The 16,542-nt window shown below is 48.9% G+C and overlaps 1 protein-coding gene across 1 annotated transcript in view; it reads right to left on the bottom strand.

Annotated features, from left to right (window-relative positions):
* ANO2 (anoctamin 2) overlaps positions 1 to 16,542 on the bottom strand; it is a gene marked incomplete at both ends in the record, with an annotated part of 319,797 nt that overhangs the window by 74,522 nt on the left and 228,733 nt on the right. Inside the window, 2 exons of the mRNA XM_082665221.1 lie at positions 4,685 to 4,880; positions 15,072 to 15,146. Of these exons, the coding sequence (XP_082521347.1) occupies positions 4,685 to 4,880; positions 15,072 to 15,146 (271 nt within the window). The remainder of the gene's footprint in view (positions 1 to 4,684; positions 4,881 to 15,071; positions 15,147 to 16,542) is intronic.

Consider the following 16,542-nt stretch of genomic DNA (forward strand, 5'->3'; position numbering starts at 1 on the left):
GCACGCTATGGGCAGAGGTGATGCACGATGCCTCTGTGACAGCCTCGACGTGACGCTCCAGCGCTCTGTCCCTAACACGGTGCCCACGTGGCCTCCATGGGTCCGGGTCCTCGGCAACTGCATGAAGCAGAGACCCTGCCCTGTCACCCCAACCACGCAGCGTGAGCGAGAACCAATAAACACCTTCGTGGTACGGCAATGAGATTCTAAGATTAAGGCCTCGTCTGGACTAAGAGTGGGAAATCCGGGAATGATATCAGACGGTATGTGACGAACTTCCGGGGAGTGAAGCAGGTCCTTACCTGCTTGGGAAGCACCCCAAGCTTCTGGCCACGTTGCTGGTTTATAAGCCCTTGCTTTTGCCTTAGCTGTTCTGTGCCTTTGCCTCTGCCTCTGCTGTGCTGTAGTTTCTTTCTAGAGCCTTCCTTCTAGATCTCCTCCCGCCCCCACTCAGGGTTCAGCCACAGTGTTACCACCTGGACAGTCCTTTCCCCGCCACCTCGTGCAAAGTACACAGCCCCAAGCCACCACCACATCGCCCTGTTTTCTCTCTCGCCCTCTGTGAAATGTTCCCATCTACTGTGCATCCTTCCCCGACTGCAGCGTCAGGACAGCTGGAGCAGGGACCATGCCTTTCCCCTTTCGCTGTGTTCCCAGAATGGGGCCTGGCACAAAGCAGACGCTCAAACAGCACCGGAGGGATGAACCAAGGAGTGAACAGTCTGTGCCCGTGGAGCCCAGAAGTGGGTGGAGGAAACCCACTGAGGTTCACAAGGGAGGCAACCTCGAGAGGTCCTTTAAGGGGAGGGTCACTGAGGGTTACTGCAGCCTGAGCGAGGCACAAGGTGACTGTGAGTTAAGTGGTCGGAGGGGATGGAAGCAGACACTGGGAAGAAGGTGGTTGAGAGCCTCTCAGATGCTAGTTTGGATCTGACTTAAGGGTGCAAGGAAGCTCTCTGTGGGGCCCGACTGGGAGGGATGCATCCCCAGTGCACTCTTTTTTTTTTTTTTTTTTTTTTTTGCGGTACGCGGGCCTCTCACTGTTGCAGCCCCTCCCGTTGTGGAGCACAGGCTCCGGACGCGCAGGCTCAGCGGTCATGGCTCACGGGCCCAGACGCTCCGCGGCATGTGGGACCTTCCCAGACCAGGGATTGAACTCGTGTCCCCTGCATCGGCAGGCGGACTCTCAACCACTGCGCCACCAGGGAAGCCCCCCCAGTGCACTCTTTGAGAAAGGCTGATTGGGTGGGGCTTGCAAGACTGAGCGGCCCAGGAAGAGGCTGAAGACAAGGGCATAGTCAGCCATTAGGCTCTGACAACAGTCTACATGGGCGTGATGGTCAGCAGACAGGAAGGAGGCCAACGATGAAGGAAGCATCAATGAAACTTGGTCCAGCAAAGTTCGCTGTTCACCCAACACCACACAGATGGTGGGGGAGGGAGGAGGAGGCGGGGCTGGAGTTCATGGCTCTCCCCACTGGACTCCCCAATTCCGTGGTCCTTCCACAATACACCACACCTTCTGAGCCCTCCGGAAACATCCAGTCTGAGACAGACAAGAGCAACGACCCAAGCAATGCCCACGTGGGGTCCAGGGTAGAGACCAATACACCAATCCAGACAGTGAGAAACGCACATCAAAACTGCACAAAAGACACTGGCATTTTAGGGGCAGGATCTGAGTTTGAACCTTAGTCAAATGAGGATGGAATACTTCCCTTGCTGACCACACATAGTTTGTGAAGGTGAAATGGGATAACCAAATTCGTTTTTAAGATAAAAATGCTTCATGAGTGAGCATCGCGACCACAAAGAACAAAATGCACTTGTTAGAATTTCACCTCCTTTCCGGCGCGCAGACGTTCGTATGGACCACGGGACATCGGCTTAACCGCTTGGAGGAGTCTGAACTTTTGGGTGAGGAAGGGGGAGCTGTTAGAAACAGTGGCTACAGCTTCATGGTGTGGAAAGGGTTTCATGGCCAAGACAAAGAGAACATGCCTAGCCTTGTACATGGGAGGGACTCACTAAACACTTGTTAATGAGTTTTTGATTCTCAACACTCTATCTTGGATGTTTACCACTGTCTGGAGCTGTGCAAGATAAGTGAATAATGTAACACAGATGGACAGCAAGAAGACGTTGCTGCATCATCACTGATTTCCGGTTCCTTTCTCCCTACTTCCTGCCCACACACTCAATATCTCCTTTACTCTGGACCCCCCGCCTCCCTCCACTCTGGCATCCTGCTGGAGTCGTTTGGCAAACAGTTCCCACCAGCCCATCATGCTCTTCAAACCCCACAGCGTAGAGAACGAACTTGAGGGCATGGGGAGGGGGAGAGGAAGCTGGGACGAAGTGAGAGAGTGGCATGGACTTATACATATTATCAAATGTAAAACAGATAGCTAGCGGGAAGCAGCCGCATAGCACAGGAAGATCAGCTCGGTGCTTTGTGACCACCTAGAGGGGCGGGATAGGGAGGGTGGGAGGGAGGGAGACGCAAGAGGGAGGGGATATGGGGATATATGTATATATATGGCTGATTCACTTTGTTATAAAGCAGAAACACACACACCATTGTAAAGCAATTATACTCCAATAAAGATGTTAAACAAACAAAAAACCCACAGCGTGTCAGGCTGGGAGCTGTTCAGGGGATGGAGGGCATTTCTTTGCACTCCTGCCTTTTCCCCCATGCGAAGGGAGTGCGATTAGTTGTAATCCCCTGCTTTGTCTTCCCACCTCACTCCCTTCTCCTCCCGGGTGAGAGAAGGGGAAGAGCTTAGCCCATTGGTGTGGAAGGTAACACGGGCATCTGCTCTGTCCTTTTGTGGGAAGCAAACGGCCTGCAGGAGGGGCTCTTCTGAGTCCCGTGCCCAACCCGCTCCAATGTCCTAAGAACTGCAGGACTGCCCTGCCCACTGCTGCCTGCCAGTCTGTCTGGATTCTGGATTAGGAAGCCTATTGGGCTCTCCTGCTAAGTTGCTTCCTCCAATGCAGCCTTTTCCAGCTTTAAAGGTGAAATCTCAGCTTTGGTCTCCATCTGCCTTTGCCTTACTTCTCAGCTGGTTCAGTAACCAGGCCAGTAAGACGGTACTCTTTACTGGATACCCCTTTGAACTTCAGCAAATACTTTTCCACTGTCTGTGAAAATAAACAGTGTCCTCAGCCTGACGTTCAAGGTCCTCCACAAAACCTCTGGGCTCAGCCAACTCCCCGGGCCCAGTTCCCCACCATGCTGTGCCCTGGTCAAGCCAGGACCCTCGAGCACCACCGCATGGGCTCCCCGGGCATCCTGGACACGCTTCGTGTTCTCTTCCACCTTCTGAGCTCTGCTCCTTTGGCTCCTGGATTTCAGACCCCCCAATTTTACCCATCGTACCAGCCCAGCCCACACTCCACCTCTCCCTGCGCCTTTCCTGACCCTGATGGGTCAGATCCCAGCCTTCAGTGACGGATTTCTCATTCTGTTTCCTCTGCCGGGAGCCCTCCTCTCCTCCTGCCCAGCCCCTCCTCCCCACGCACATGGCTGACATCCATGCCCGTTTATTTCCGAGCTCTCCCACTGGATGCCCTCACCCGGAGCCTCTCCTGAGCCCCCAGGGGTGTGGGCTGCTCGTCCTAAGTGCTTCCATGGAATCCTGTATCCCAGCAAACACACTGAAGTGGAATTCTCTGCTCACTTTTCTTAAGAAACGTATGAAGGAACACAGATAACACTTCTATATAAACATGCACATGCCCAAAGATGGCGGAACGGCCAGATGGTAGATCGCTTACATCCACACAGAAACCAAAGTCAGGGCCCACCGTGAGTAGCAGCCATGCCAGGGAAGGCACTGAAAGAGTCACTGGCATTAGTGAAACCTTTCCTGATTCTCTGAGCCTCCAGGAAAGGCTCTCTTGAAGAGGGGTTACCCTGTCAAGTGTCCGCTTCCAACTGGTTAGTACAGTAAAGACATCACATCATTAATTCAACTCCCCGGGGGTGAGTGAGAGGCTGGGCTGCTGGTCCCTGGATTCAGCGAGGGAAAGAGATGCCTCCAGGCCACCCAGGACAAAGGCAGTGAGCAAACGGTCTCGCCCTCCACCCCGACCTCTAAGAAGCACAAGTGCCAGAAAGTGGTGCTCAAGCAACGGCAGCCTGTGGCTCAAATGACACGTCTGAATATTGAGGCCACGACATTTTTCTCACTGGCTGGAAGCTTGGGAAGCCTGATACACCTCTCTGAAGCCTGCTCAGGGCCTGGGGAATGCGTGGATTTGCTGGGACCTCTGACAACATGGGGATAGATAAGACCCTCTTGGGCTCAAGTGTCAAGAGGCTTTCCCAACTTTATAAACACTGCTGGGAAAATGAGGAGAACTGAAACTCTGCCTTTTTTTAGCAGGAAGTGTTGAGCACCTCTTGCTTCTAGGCTGAGCTAAAAAGAACTGACCCCATGATTAATCTTGGGGGATAACAAGGCCATCAACCTGGGCTATTGATCGAGAATGTTCCAGGAAGGATTCCTGCCAGGGCGGAGGCCCTACAAGGACACACCCTGCACCTCCTCCTTTCTCCAAGTGCACTGGACTTCCTTTTTCTTATGTTGGGTCATTGGCACCAAAAACCCTGCACACACTGAACTGACCACCTCAAGGGGGCCCGGGGCAAACATGCAATGTGGTGACACGGTACCGATTTTGGTGAGCCACTTGGCCACGGCACCGTAAATCTCATCCAGGATGAGGATGACCACGAGGTTGATGATGACCGCCGTGGCCGTCACAGTCACCCGGACGTTGGAGCGTGTGGCCTTGTTGAGCGACAGAGCAGCAGCAGTTGTGATGCGATAGACAATGACCCCGAAGACAATGGAGAACGTCAGGGCAATCTGTTCGGGAAAACAGGGAGAGTAGTCACACGTCAGCGGACAGCAGTTACTGCCCACCTATTACTTGAGTCTGCTGCGTCGGGTGCTATCAGTCTGCAGTCCACTGGTGGGCAACGAGGCACTGCCAACCTCGGAACTCATGCAAATTCCCGGTACGGGGGCATTTTCCAGGGGAGAATGTCTTTCATGTTTATCAGATTCCAAATGGCCTATAACACACACCCACAAACTAAGGTTACCACTGGGGGTGGGGAATACAGAGGTAGGGAAAATTAAGGGTTATTATGGGATTCTATGAAATCACGTATGCTAACACATATATATAGAATTTAAGAAAAAAAAATGTCATGAAGAACCTAGGGGTAAGACAGGAATAAAGACACAGACATACTAGAGAATGGACTTGAGGATATGGGGAGGGGGAAGGGTAAGCTGTGACAAAGCGAAAGAGTGGCATGGACATATATACACTACCAAACGTAAGGTAGATAGCTAGTGGGAAGCAGCCACATAGCACAGGGAGATCAGCTCGGTGCTTTGTGACTGCCTGGAGGGGTGGGATAGGGAGGGTGGGAGGGAGGGAGACGCAAGAAGGAGGAGATATGGGAACATATGTATATGTATAACTGATTCACTTTGTTATAAAGCAGAAACTAACACACCATTGTAAAGCAATTATACTCTAATAAAGATGTAAAAAAAAAAAAAAGTGTGAAACTTCTGAAAATTGTAAAGCACCACAGAATTTAAAGAGTCTTTCATTCAATTACGAAAAATTGTAAAACCTGTTTAGAAGTCTTATAAAAACTAATATCTAAAAAAGTAAAAAAAAAAAAAAAAAAAGAGAAACTACGACTGAAACGCTGGTAGTGTGTGCGACACAATGTGGTGTGATTTCTTTCATTAGGGAGCTTTCAATCTACTATGGGGATAAGTTCAACCAGAGTAAATAGTAAATAATGCAGTCGTGTCAAATGAGGAGTGTAGTTGTGAACAGGACTGAGTACAGAGGGGCTCAGGGAAGAGTTTGTGGAGCTAGTGGATTTCAGCTGGGCCTTCCATGAAAGGCAATAGGGAGCCCTTGAAGATGTTTGAGCTGGGAAGGGTTAGGGTCAGAGCTTGGTGGGGTGGGTGCAGGAAGGCTGCCCAAAGGAGAAAAAAGGGAAAGAAAGCCCAAGCAAGACTTTTAGACTCTCAGTTCTCAGGGTGAATAAAGCATGGCTCTGAGGTTTCTCTACCAGGGGAGCACTCAGGTTTCTCACCGGCACAGCGATCCCTGGCACTATCCTTAGAAGGCAAGTTTACCAGCCCCTTGACCTCGAGGGCCAGCCCCATTTCCTTTTTCCAGAGCCTAAGAATAATAAGGTGCTCTCCCAGAGACCAGCTCCCTTTCCCCTCCCACCACAGTGGAGGAAGGGCCATTTCCACGGAGCACAAGGATTTGAGGAGAAGACAGTGCCCGGCAGAGGGCTGAGGGCGAAGGGCAAGGTGTGCGACCTGCTCAGAGCAAAAAGTTCTAACGCGTTTCTGTCCAGCGGAGTCTTCTTTCTTAGCATTCTTTCTGCAGGAAAGGAAAGATTCAGGTCACATTTCTTCTGGGGGTGGGTGCTGGCTGTGGAGGACTAAACGGAAAACATGGGGAGAGAATGGGGCAGGTGAAAGGTTCCTCTGAAAAAACACACTGTCCTGGACGACAGGCGTCCCCTCCCTACAAAAAAGGGAAGGGAAGGGGAGGCGTGGGGAGGGGACTCTGGCTAGGCAGTGCTTTGCAATCAGCGTGAATGACACTCCAGTAGGCTGTGATGGGAAATGGGTTGCAGATGTGTCCCTCTGTGGAAGTCTTCGGACCTCTTGGGGTGCTGGTGGCAGCCTCAGCAGTGTGTCCCCACGTGCTTCACAAACGTTAGTGCTTGCCTTGTGGCCACAGTGAGAAAAAGAAGCCCTAGGTAAGAAAGCAGCCTCCAGGTAGGGTGTGTGTGTGTGTGTGTGTGTGTGTGTGTGTGTGTGTGTGTGTGTGTGTGTGTGTGTGTGTGTGTGTGTGTGTGTGTGTGTGTGTGTGTGTGTGTGTGTGTGTGTGTGTGTGTGTGTGCGCGCGCGCGCGCCAGTCAGGGCAGACGAGAGGTTAGATGGGAAAAACACTCCGTGGGGAGGCCCCTCCTTTGATGGGGGTGCAGCTGGGCGCAGCAGAACCCCAGCCTCCAGGACCGGGGAGGGATGACTACCATGGACGTGGGGAAACCTGGACATGACACCACCGCCCTCCAACAATGTAGACATTGCACTTCCCTGTCCTCTGGGATTGTCACTGCCGGACAGTATGGGCCTGGAAAATGTGGTGTGAGATTCTTTTCCCCCCAAATCGCTTTTGCAGTGAAGGTCAGTGATGGAAGTATTGATGCGGGGCATGCCAGGGCATTGAAGAGCGACTGTGTGTGTGTCTATTTGCGGTTGGATGTTGGGGGATGACTGGGGAAAACAACGATGCCAGAAACATCCCTTGCCTTGGGGTTCAGGGTGTGGGGAGAAGATCAGCTTCTATCCTCCTTCTCTGAGAGGGCAAGCTGGGGTAAGAACACGTCTCCCCACCACTCAGAGTGTGATTTGGACCTGCTGCCTCAGCTGGGAGCTTGAGAAACAGGCCGAATGGCAAGCAGTCTAGACGTACTGACTCAGAATCTGCAATTTAACAAGATTCCTATTCTCCTAGAGGCACTGCTCCACTCACTCAGGGAAGCCCTTTCCCCATCCCCACCCGCCCCCTGGCTCCACCTCCATGCCCCTCCCCAGCCCTCAGATGCTGGGCTCTGCCATCCTAACTTCTCTGATCTTGATTTTCCATCCCATTATAGAAATCCACTTCTGAACCGCTCCTTTGGTGTTTCCCACAAGCACCTCAAGATTCATTTTCAAGCCAGAAGAGCTTGGAGAGCGCCGACCCAGGCCCAGGACCATTTTGCAGATGTGGAAACAGGCGTGGAAAGTGAAGCGATTTGCTCAAGGTCACAAGGCACAGACTACAACCCTAGCCTCCTAGATCACTGTAGGAATTAAAGGGTTTTAGCATTTAGGGGTCATCCACGTCCAGCCTTTGATCTCATGTACAAGGAAACTGAGGCCCAAGAAGCAGCAATGGGATTGGTCCAAGGTCCGGGTGGTACATGGCAAAGCCAAGATACTCGTGGTCATAACATCATCATCAACAACAGCTAATCCACGTGTGCTCTCTTGATGTCATGATTCGAGCCATACCTGCACTAGCATGAATCCCTACAACAATCACGCGAGATATGCCTTTTGCAGATGCGGTTCAGTGCCATCCGGGATTTGAACCCTGCTCTATGGCCGCAAGGTCGACAATCCCACCCTGACGTTAGAACCCAGGTCTTTTGGCACCAAGCCCAGTACTACTTCCATCACTTTGGCTGTATTATTGATTTTGTTTATTAAATTCAACAAATATTTTCTGACCACTTACTGTGGTGCAATAAGTGTGTTTCATGTATGTGATCAGGTCCCCCAACTAAGCCAACAGGGGGGACTGGTCTTCTACTATACTCTGTGCCTCACGCCAGTGCAGAGAGGTGCCTTCTGTGTGGAACCTGTTTGGTAAAGACTTGCCGACCCTCAGCTCTGGGCAATCTCACCCCCCTGCACTTGGTCACCTGCGCCATGGCCTCTGTGGTTCTTGGTGGGTTCTTCTTTTATATACAACTGTTAAAAGTTACTTTCCATTTACAGTTATTACAAAACATTGGCTATATTCCCTGGGTTGACAATACATTCTTGTGGCACTCGCTGTTCGAATCCCATAGCTTTACTTGGGGACACAGCCAAATTGCAGTGGAAGTCAGGCTACAGAGTCCAGAGCCCTAATTTCACACTGTGAGAGCTGGTCTGGTCCCTACCCTCCAGGACTTGCATTCGGAGTAAACCTTGCACACAGACGGCAAGGGTGAGCCTAGTAGTAGCTGGACAGAGTGACGGGCCTCAGTTCAGGAGCTTCTAGAATGTTCTGGGCACAGAGCAGGCGGATTAGTCAGAGAAAACGTCACAGAAGAAGCTGTGGGACCATTTCCTATGGGAAGGCTTGGAGGAGAGAATAAGCAGGAGCAAGTAGAAGGCACAGGGCAGAGCAACCCCTGCTGCACCAGCGGGAGAGCGGCCCGGTTGAGGGCACAGCCCATAGTAGTAAATCAACTTGAAAAAACACAGGCACCAACAACTCTATCATTGACATACCAAGTTGTCTCTGGCACCTGCTTAATTAATTTATTTTCTCATGCAGTCATTCATGAAACATGTCTTGAGCCCCTCCTGTGTGCCAGTTACTGTTCTGGGTATCAGGGATACAGTAGCGAAAAAAACAGACAGAAATTTCTGCCCTCGTGACCTCCTAGTGGGGAAAGACAGACAAACTCATAAGCAGAGATAGTATGTCAGGTGCGATCAATACTCTAGAAACAAATAAAGCAAAACGGGAGCATCGAGGTAGGTTGCAACTTAAAACAGGGTGGGGTCAGGAAAGGCATAGGTGAGAAGGTGACATGTCAGCAAGGACCTAAAGGAGGAAATCGGAGAGCCGGGGGTTCAGGCAGGGGGTGGCTGAAGCAGTGAGAGAAGGGGGAGAGTGGGAGTGGAAGATGGGTGTTGGAGGGGAGGAACTGTAGTATAAGGATGTTGGCTTCTACACTTCGTGAGATGGGAAGCCTTTAGAGAGTTTTGAGCAGAGGAGTAACGTGACTTATTTGAAAAAGATCAACAGGCTGATGATCTGTCGGGGGACAGCGTAACCGACAGGCAGACGAGTTAGGAGATCACTGTGATAGTCCAGGTGATGGAGGAGGGTTTCTGATGGCTGGTTCCCGAGATACAAACAGAAGTCAATGACTGTCTTGGGCGTGGGAGTAAAGCTCAGGCACCCAGCTCTAGAGGCAGGACATTGCCTCTGGTAATCCCCTCCCACATAAAAAGGAAACAAAAAGAGGGTTAATTCAAAACGGAAAGAAACTTTAGCTCAACACACTGGGTTGGAGAAGAAAGAGAAAATGCATCTTTGTCCATCCTGGCCTCTCCCACGGGTGAGGAAGAGGAACACTGCACTGGGCTCTTCTTTGCTCTTGGCACCCCATGAAAAATACCCCCAACTGACGACAGACTGGCATCGCTAAAACCCTCCTCATGGTCGTGGTCCTGGCATCTTCTGCCAAGGTTTCATCACAGGGGGTGAAGGAGGAAATGATATTGGATACTCAAGTTCCTTGCCATAGATGTCTTTGACTAATTCCATAACAAAAAACACTCTTTTATAAACACCATCCTGACTCCTTTATCTCAGATTCCATACCTTGTTCTAGGGAAATGCCAAGCCCCTTTCTCGAGAAGACTGGGTTTTTCCAAAAGTGAAAAAAAAAAAAAAATGGGAAAAAGTTAGTGTAAAATAAGGATTTTTAAAATATCAAATTGGTAGGGGACTATATCATTTATTGCCCAACCTGGAATACTTCTGAAAGTAGAAAGGAACGCTAGTCATGATGATCTCAGTCAACAAGCCTAGGCCAGGTCTAGTCCAGAGCACCTGCCTGCACGAGGTGATCTTCCTACCACTGTACTCCCATTCCCAGCACCTGCTGGCTACATATAGCTGGGGGACCCCAGGCAGAGTGGGGGACCCCTCAATGAGTTCTTGATTCTGATACACAATCACCTGTTGGTATCAAGATTTGGACTTAGGCAGGGTTGTGAAACGGAAGATAAGAGATAATCATTTATTATCTCTGAATGACACAAAAAAATTTTCCCACCCTCGAGTCTAGCTTTAGAAGGTCTCCATGGAATTTTTTAAAAATATCGATTTATTTTTTTGGTCACGTCATGCGGCATGGGGGAATCTTAGTTCCCCTACCAGGGACCGAACCCATGCCCCCTGTAGTGGAAGCATGGAGTCTTATACACTGGACTGCCAGGGAAGCCCCACCCATGGAATTTTTTAAAAATTAGAACGTTGGGCTTCCCTGGTGGCTCAGTGGTTGAGAGTCCGCCTGCAGACGCAGGGGACACGGGTTCGTTCCCTGGTCCAGGAAGATCCCACATGCCGCAGAGCGGTCGGGCCCGTGAGTCATGGCCGCTGAGCCTGCGCGTCCAGAGCCTGTGCTCCGCAACGGGAGAGGCCACAACAGTGAGAGACCCGCGTACCGCAAAAAAAAAAAAAGAACATTGAGGGGATACCCCTCCACTGACCTGATTTTCAGTGTTTGTCAATAGTGATGTCTACTTGTTGTAGACAGTGATCATGATGATGGTCTTCTCTCAGGCAGTAGATAAGCTTCTATTTTCAATCCTCTCCCTCCCAGACCTATCAGTGGCATCTGACACAAGTGATGGCCCTCCCCTTGCAGTACCTTCTTGGCTTCGGGGACCCTCCCCTCTCCCCTGGCTCTTCCTCTTCAACCTTCTCTTTTGGCTCTTCCTCGTGCTCCCAAATTTTCACATTACAGCATCTTGGGACTCAGTCCTTGGCCCTTTTCTCTATCTCTCCTCACTCCCCTGGGGCTCTCATACAATCTCATGGCTTTAAGTACCATCTCTACCATCTGATTAGGGCTCCAGCCTGGGCATCTCCTCTGAACTCCAGCTTTATAGCCATCATGCAGGCAGCTCTGGGATTCCTAGGGATAACTCTAGCCTCTGGAAGATAACAACCTCAGAGTCATCCTTGACTTTCCTCTGTTTTACATCCCGTGATGAAATTCTTTGGGGTCTACTTTTTCTGCACTTACATGCATTGTCATTTGTGTGGATCTGACTCTCGATTTTCTGTTTTGTTCTATGGGGTCTAATTCCCTATTTCCCCTCCACCACATTGTCATACTTATTATTGTTTTATAATAAGTTTCTGTTTGGTAGAGCACCATATCCCTGCTGATTCTTCTTCAAGAGTGTCTTGACTCTTCCTAGCCTTTGCTCTTCCATATACATCATTAAGGAGACAAGGACCTTAGAACATGATTGCTCTATTTATTGCCCACCCAACTTACAGATTAGTGATGTGTATAGTTTAAATTCGACCTTATCTTTGATCCCATGAGGCGCCATCATTACCGTTTTCACAGTCGAGGTTCATACAGATTCTCCCACTGATTTATCACTTTGATTATTCTTCATTTCTTTTTAAAACTATGGCTTTCCATACGGGGTCCTATCTGAAGCACATAATTAGAATTCCTTTAGTGAAAGATTCAGTTGGTGGCAAACTCTCAGTTTTTGCCTATAAACATCTTTATTTTATCCTCATGATATTCCTAAAGGATATTCTTCCTGGGTATAGAATTCTGGAGAAGTAATTGTTTTCTTTTCAGCACATGAAGATAACATGCCATTTCTAATTGCTATGAGAAAGCAATGGTCAATCTAACAGCCTTTTTATTGAAGGTAACTCGTCTTTTGTTTTCTGACTGCATTTGAGATTTCTCTTGTGTCTTACATAGTCTATGATTTCACGATGATGAATCTAGATGTAGATTTATTTTATTTTTTTCTGCTTGGGTTTCATAGGGACTCTTCAGTCTGTGGGTTGGAATTCTGTAGCAGATTAGGAAACCATCAGTCATTATATTTCATTCATTAACTTTTCTCTTTCCTCTTTGTCCAGTATTGAAATGCAACGTATGTTAAGTCTCATTCTACCAATATTTCCAAATCTCTTAATTTCTCTTCTCTATATTTTATTTTTTGCCTCCCCATGCTGCATTATGGATAATTTCTTCTAACCTATACTGCAGTTCACAAATTCTCTTCAGCTGTGTCTTGTTTGTTGTTTTATATATATGTACATTATAATACATAGAACATTCATATACGTGTAGAATGTATTATATATTCATACATATGTATTTCATATTCATGTATTTATTTCTAGCAGATTTATTGGTTGGTTTTCAAATCTTCTAAGCTGTTTTTTTCAATAGTTTCTTATTCTTTGCAGATTTTTCAAGCTTGATGTTTTAACCTGTAACTGGTATTTCCAATATCTTTCGTCTTTGCTGTCCTCATTGTTCTTTCTCAAGGTGCTTTAGCTTCTTGTGTAATTGGTTGTATTCTCTTCGTTGCCCTTGAAAATTCTTTTGGGGGATTTCTTGAGACCTACCATGAATCTGCCTTCCTCCAGAGAGAACTTGTATTTGCTTCTCCTGGGCACCTGGGAGCACTGCTAGTTCCAGACCAAGTCCACAACCTGAGGTTCCCGGTCCTCTCCTGTGATGAACCAAGCTGTAAATCCACCATGAGGACTGCCCACAGCCACTTCTTGGGGACAGGGCGTTTGTTTCCCCTTTTCTCCCTATTCTACTTAGAAAACACCAATTTTCTCTGAAGTCCCAAAGTTGGGGGCAGGGTGTGGCTAGTCATTCATCTTCATTCTGAGAGTGTAGCCCTTTGGTGTTCCAATTTAATTTGGTGAGGACTTCCTGCTAGAAGCTCTCTTTGAGCCAGTCATACCCCCTGATTTCCATCCTCCTTGGCCCATAAAGACCACCAAAGCCCAAGCTCAAATTCGCCTAGATGGGAAACTGTCCTCAAGGTAAAGGCAGCATTAGTGCCCAGATATTTGTTTCCTTGGTCCCATTTTCCTTTAGAGTTCAGTCTAGTATTCCTGACTATGCTGTCAGTCCTTCAAGCTTTAAGAAGATTGAAAAATATATTTATCCACAATATCTTGCTACTTTCAGCAAGACGGGATGCTACAAATATCCTAACCTACCACTGCTGGAGACGGAAGCCTGTTTTACTTATCTGTTTCCTTATTTACGCACGTGTTTGTTATCTGTCAACTCCTTAAGGGACAGATTATTTTAGTTTAGTTTCTACTCTATGCCCAATGCCTAAGAATAGTGTCAAGCACATAGCTGGCACCCATGAAATAGTTTCTGAATGAATGAATAAACTCTTTGACAACATTATGCATATTGTGGGAGGCTTGGAAGTGCTAAATTAAACTTTATGCCATTCCAGCTTAACACACTGCAACTCACCACATATTCTTGAATAAATTCCACTCTTCTTAGGCAATAAGGAGATCGCACGTGTGGGCTTCTAAGCCCTGGCAAGGCACCCAGCACCTCTGCACTTCAGAAGTGTTGAAGCAGATGGTGCCCACGCATCTTTCACTTTTTAAACTTCTGAGATTAGGACACGGTTCCCGTCCTCAATGATCACAATGGCAATATAATGGAAATAGTAACCTCAGGCCAGGGTCAGTGTTACCTCTGGCCAGTGGGTCCAGAAAATTATTATAATTTCAGTCCCAATTTCTGGAATAAGCAATCCCTCCCCAACCCCACAACTAACGTGTAGTCCTGCTTGGAAATGCTGTAAGGACAGAGGTTCCCATCTCGAATACTAGAAGGAGTCTACCCACAGACAGGGGGCAGGTGTCTTTGTACCCCGAGCTCAGTCCTCTGAGTTTCACCTTCCCGAGGTCTCCTCACTTCAGTTCCTGTTGTCTCATCCCTCGTGGCTCCCAGGAATGACTTACTACCACTTCACTGATCAAGTCCAGATATGAATCACAGACCCATTCCTCACCTTCTCTGGCACAGTGGAGACCATCTGGGTCTCTCCAAAGGGCTCTTCCAAACTCTCAGGGAGAAGACAGGGAAATAAACACAGCAACTACAGGGAGGCTAAAGAATCAGGCTTACGGAGCCCGAGCCGGCTGTCTTCTGTGCCTTCCAGAAGCTGTTCTTTTCCACCAGCCACCAGGGAGAGCCTGCCTGCAGCTCCAACAGGCTCCCACCATTTCTACAGCCGCCTTCCCTGCACAGGTAAGACCTTCTTCCAAGGTCTCCATCTGCCGCGATGTGGGAGACACCTTCTCACAACCCACCCCTGGAAACTCCATCTTCAAACATCTGTGGTCAAGGCTGGGAAGACAGAGCCCCCTTCCATGGCCACTGAAGGCCACTGACCCTCCCAGGGCTGAGGTTCTGTCTGAGGGAACCACCTTCCCCGCTTCGGGTAACCAAGAGCAGCAATGGCCTGGCTATCACGGGAGATGCTGTCCCTCTAGAAGGACTGTGCCTTCGTCTTCACTAGTCCCTCACCGTCCCCACAGCATAACAGGCTAACACCCCCAGCATTCACACAGCAGGATCCACACGCACACGTCATGAGCAGGTGTTTCCGCCAGGAAATTACCATGAACAAGATGGAGGCGAAGTTCACCAAGTAACCTGGGAGACGATCTTTCCAGGTCAGCTTGTCTTCATCATCCTGGGGAGAAACAGGGGAACAGTGACCATCAGATGCCACAAATATCAGATATAGAATGTCTCTCAATTTTCCATAAATGTGAATATTATTAATCATTCGTCACTCTGTTTAGGTATTTTTCTAGTCTGTGATGCCTTACCCTACACATCAACAACAGCCCTCCTAATTTTGTGATTTTTAGGTAGCCTGGAAAATCTGTGGTGAAAAGAGGACAATATTTGATTTCAGCCTCATACTGGGCTGAAGTTTTAGTTCAACCACTCATCAGCGGTGCGATCTTCGATGTGTCTCTTAACGTTTCTGACCTTCTATTTCTTCATCTGTAAAGTGGTCACACGCGTGAACCCCATCCTGGCTTATGCACAGGATGGTTTTATCTGTTTCATTTTTATTTTAATGAGAAGCAGGTGAAAACAAGAGACAGATGACAGATACAAATGACCACAGGGCAGCATCCTAAAACAGATCATCATTTAAATCAAACATCAACCATTGACCTTAGATCCTAAGTGTATAAATTACCCACAATTCTTGTTGTTCAAAGAACCTGTATGTATTGTCATCTGTTTCCTCCAGAACAACTGTTCTCCCCTGGTCACAAATGCAGACAGTTCAAGATGCAGGTTAGGCTGATGCCTTGCTGTCAGTCTGGCTGAGAACCAGACTGGATCCAGTCCACAGGCTGCTCTCCTTGGGACCGCCATACCCCTGCCCACATCCTCCTTCAGCACCCCCTAAGGACCCTCCTCTGGTAGGGTGATGCCAACAAGGTATGAGTGGTTAAAACCTCTGCCGATTAATATCCACATAATCTTAGCCCAGGCACCTGATTTATCTGAACTGCAGTTCTTTAAAATTATAATTGATACAGTGTCCTGCTGACACTGTATCAATTCAAGGTTGCTGTGGAGACCATCTGAAGCCACGTTGGGGAGGATGCCAGGAGAATGGCAACGCCCTCCATGCTGGCGAGGTCGGGCCCCCTGCATTTCTGTAGCGCGTCTGAATCTAAGTCAGCAAGTGCGAGTTCCAGGGCCTGCTCGGTTTCTCTCTTCCCTCCTCGCCACGATTTCAGAACACACCTGACCTAGCTCTAGCAACAGCGCCATCTAGTCTTTGAAAGCCTGTGCTGTAAGCGAAGGGCCTTCTTGGCCTCGAGGGCTTCTTTCTAAAAATCTCTGTGTGCCCACTGTGTGCAAACCTTAGGGCCAGGCACAGTGGGGAGACAGAGAACAGTGGACATGGTCCCTGCCCCTGGGGGGCTCCCAGTCTAATGAGATGGTGACACCCACGCACCAAAAAAGCTTGCCAGTTTGGGAATCCAGGTTATCCTGGGAGTGAGCCTGCGGGGGATTTGAGGAAAGCAATGGTGTGTCTTTCTCATGGCGTGTCTGGA

The sequence above is a fragment of the Grampus griseus genome (genome assembly GCF_964374135.1).
Source record: "Grampus griseus genome assembly, chromosome: 11".
NCBI classification, from domain to species: domain Eukaryota; kingdom Metazoa; phylum Chordata; class Mammalia; order Artiodactyla; family Delphinidae; genus Grampus; species Grampus griseus.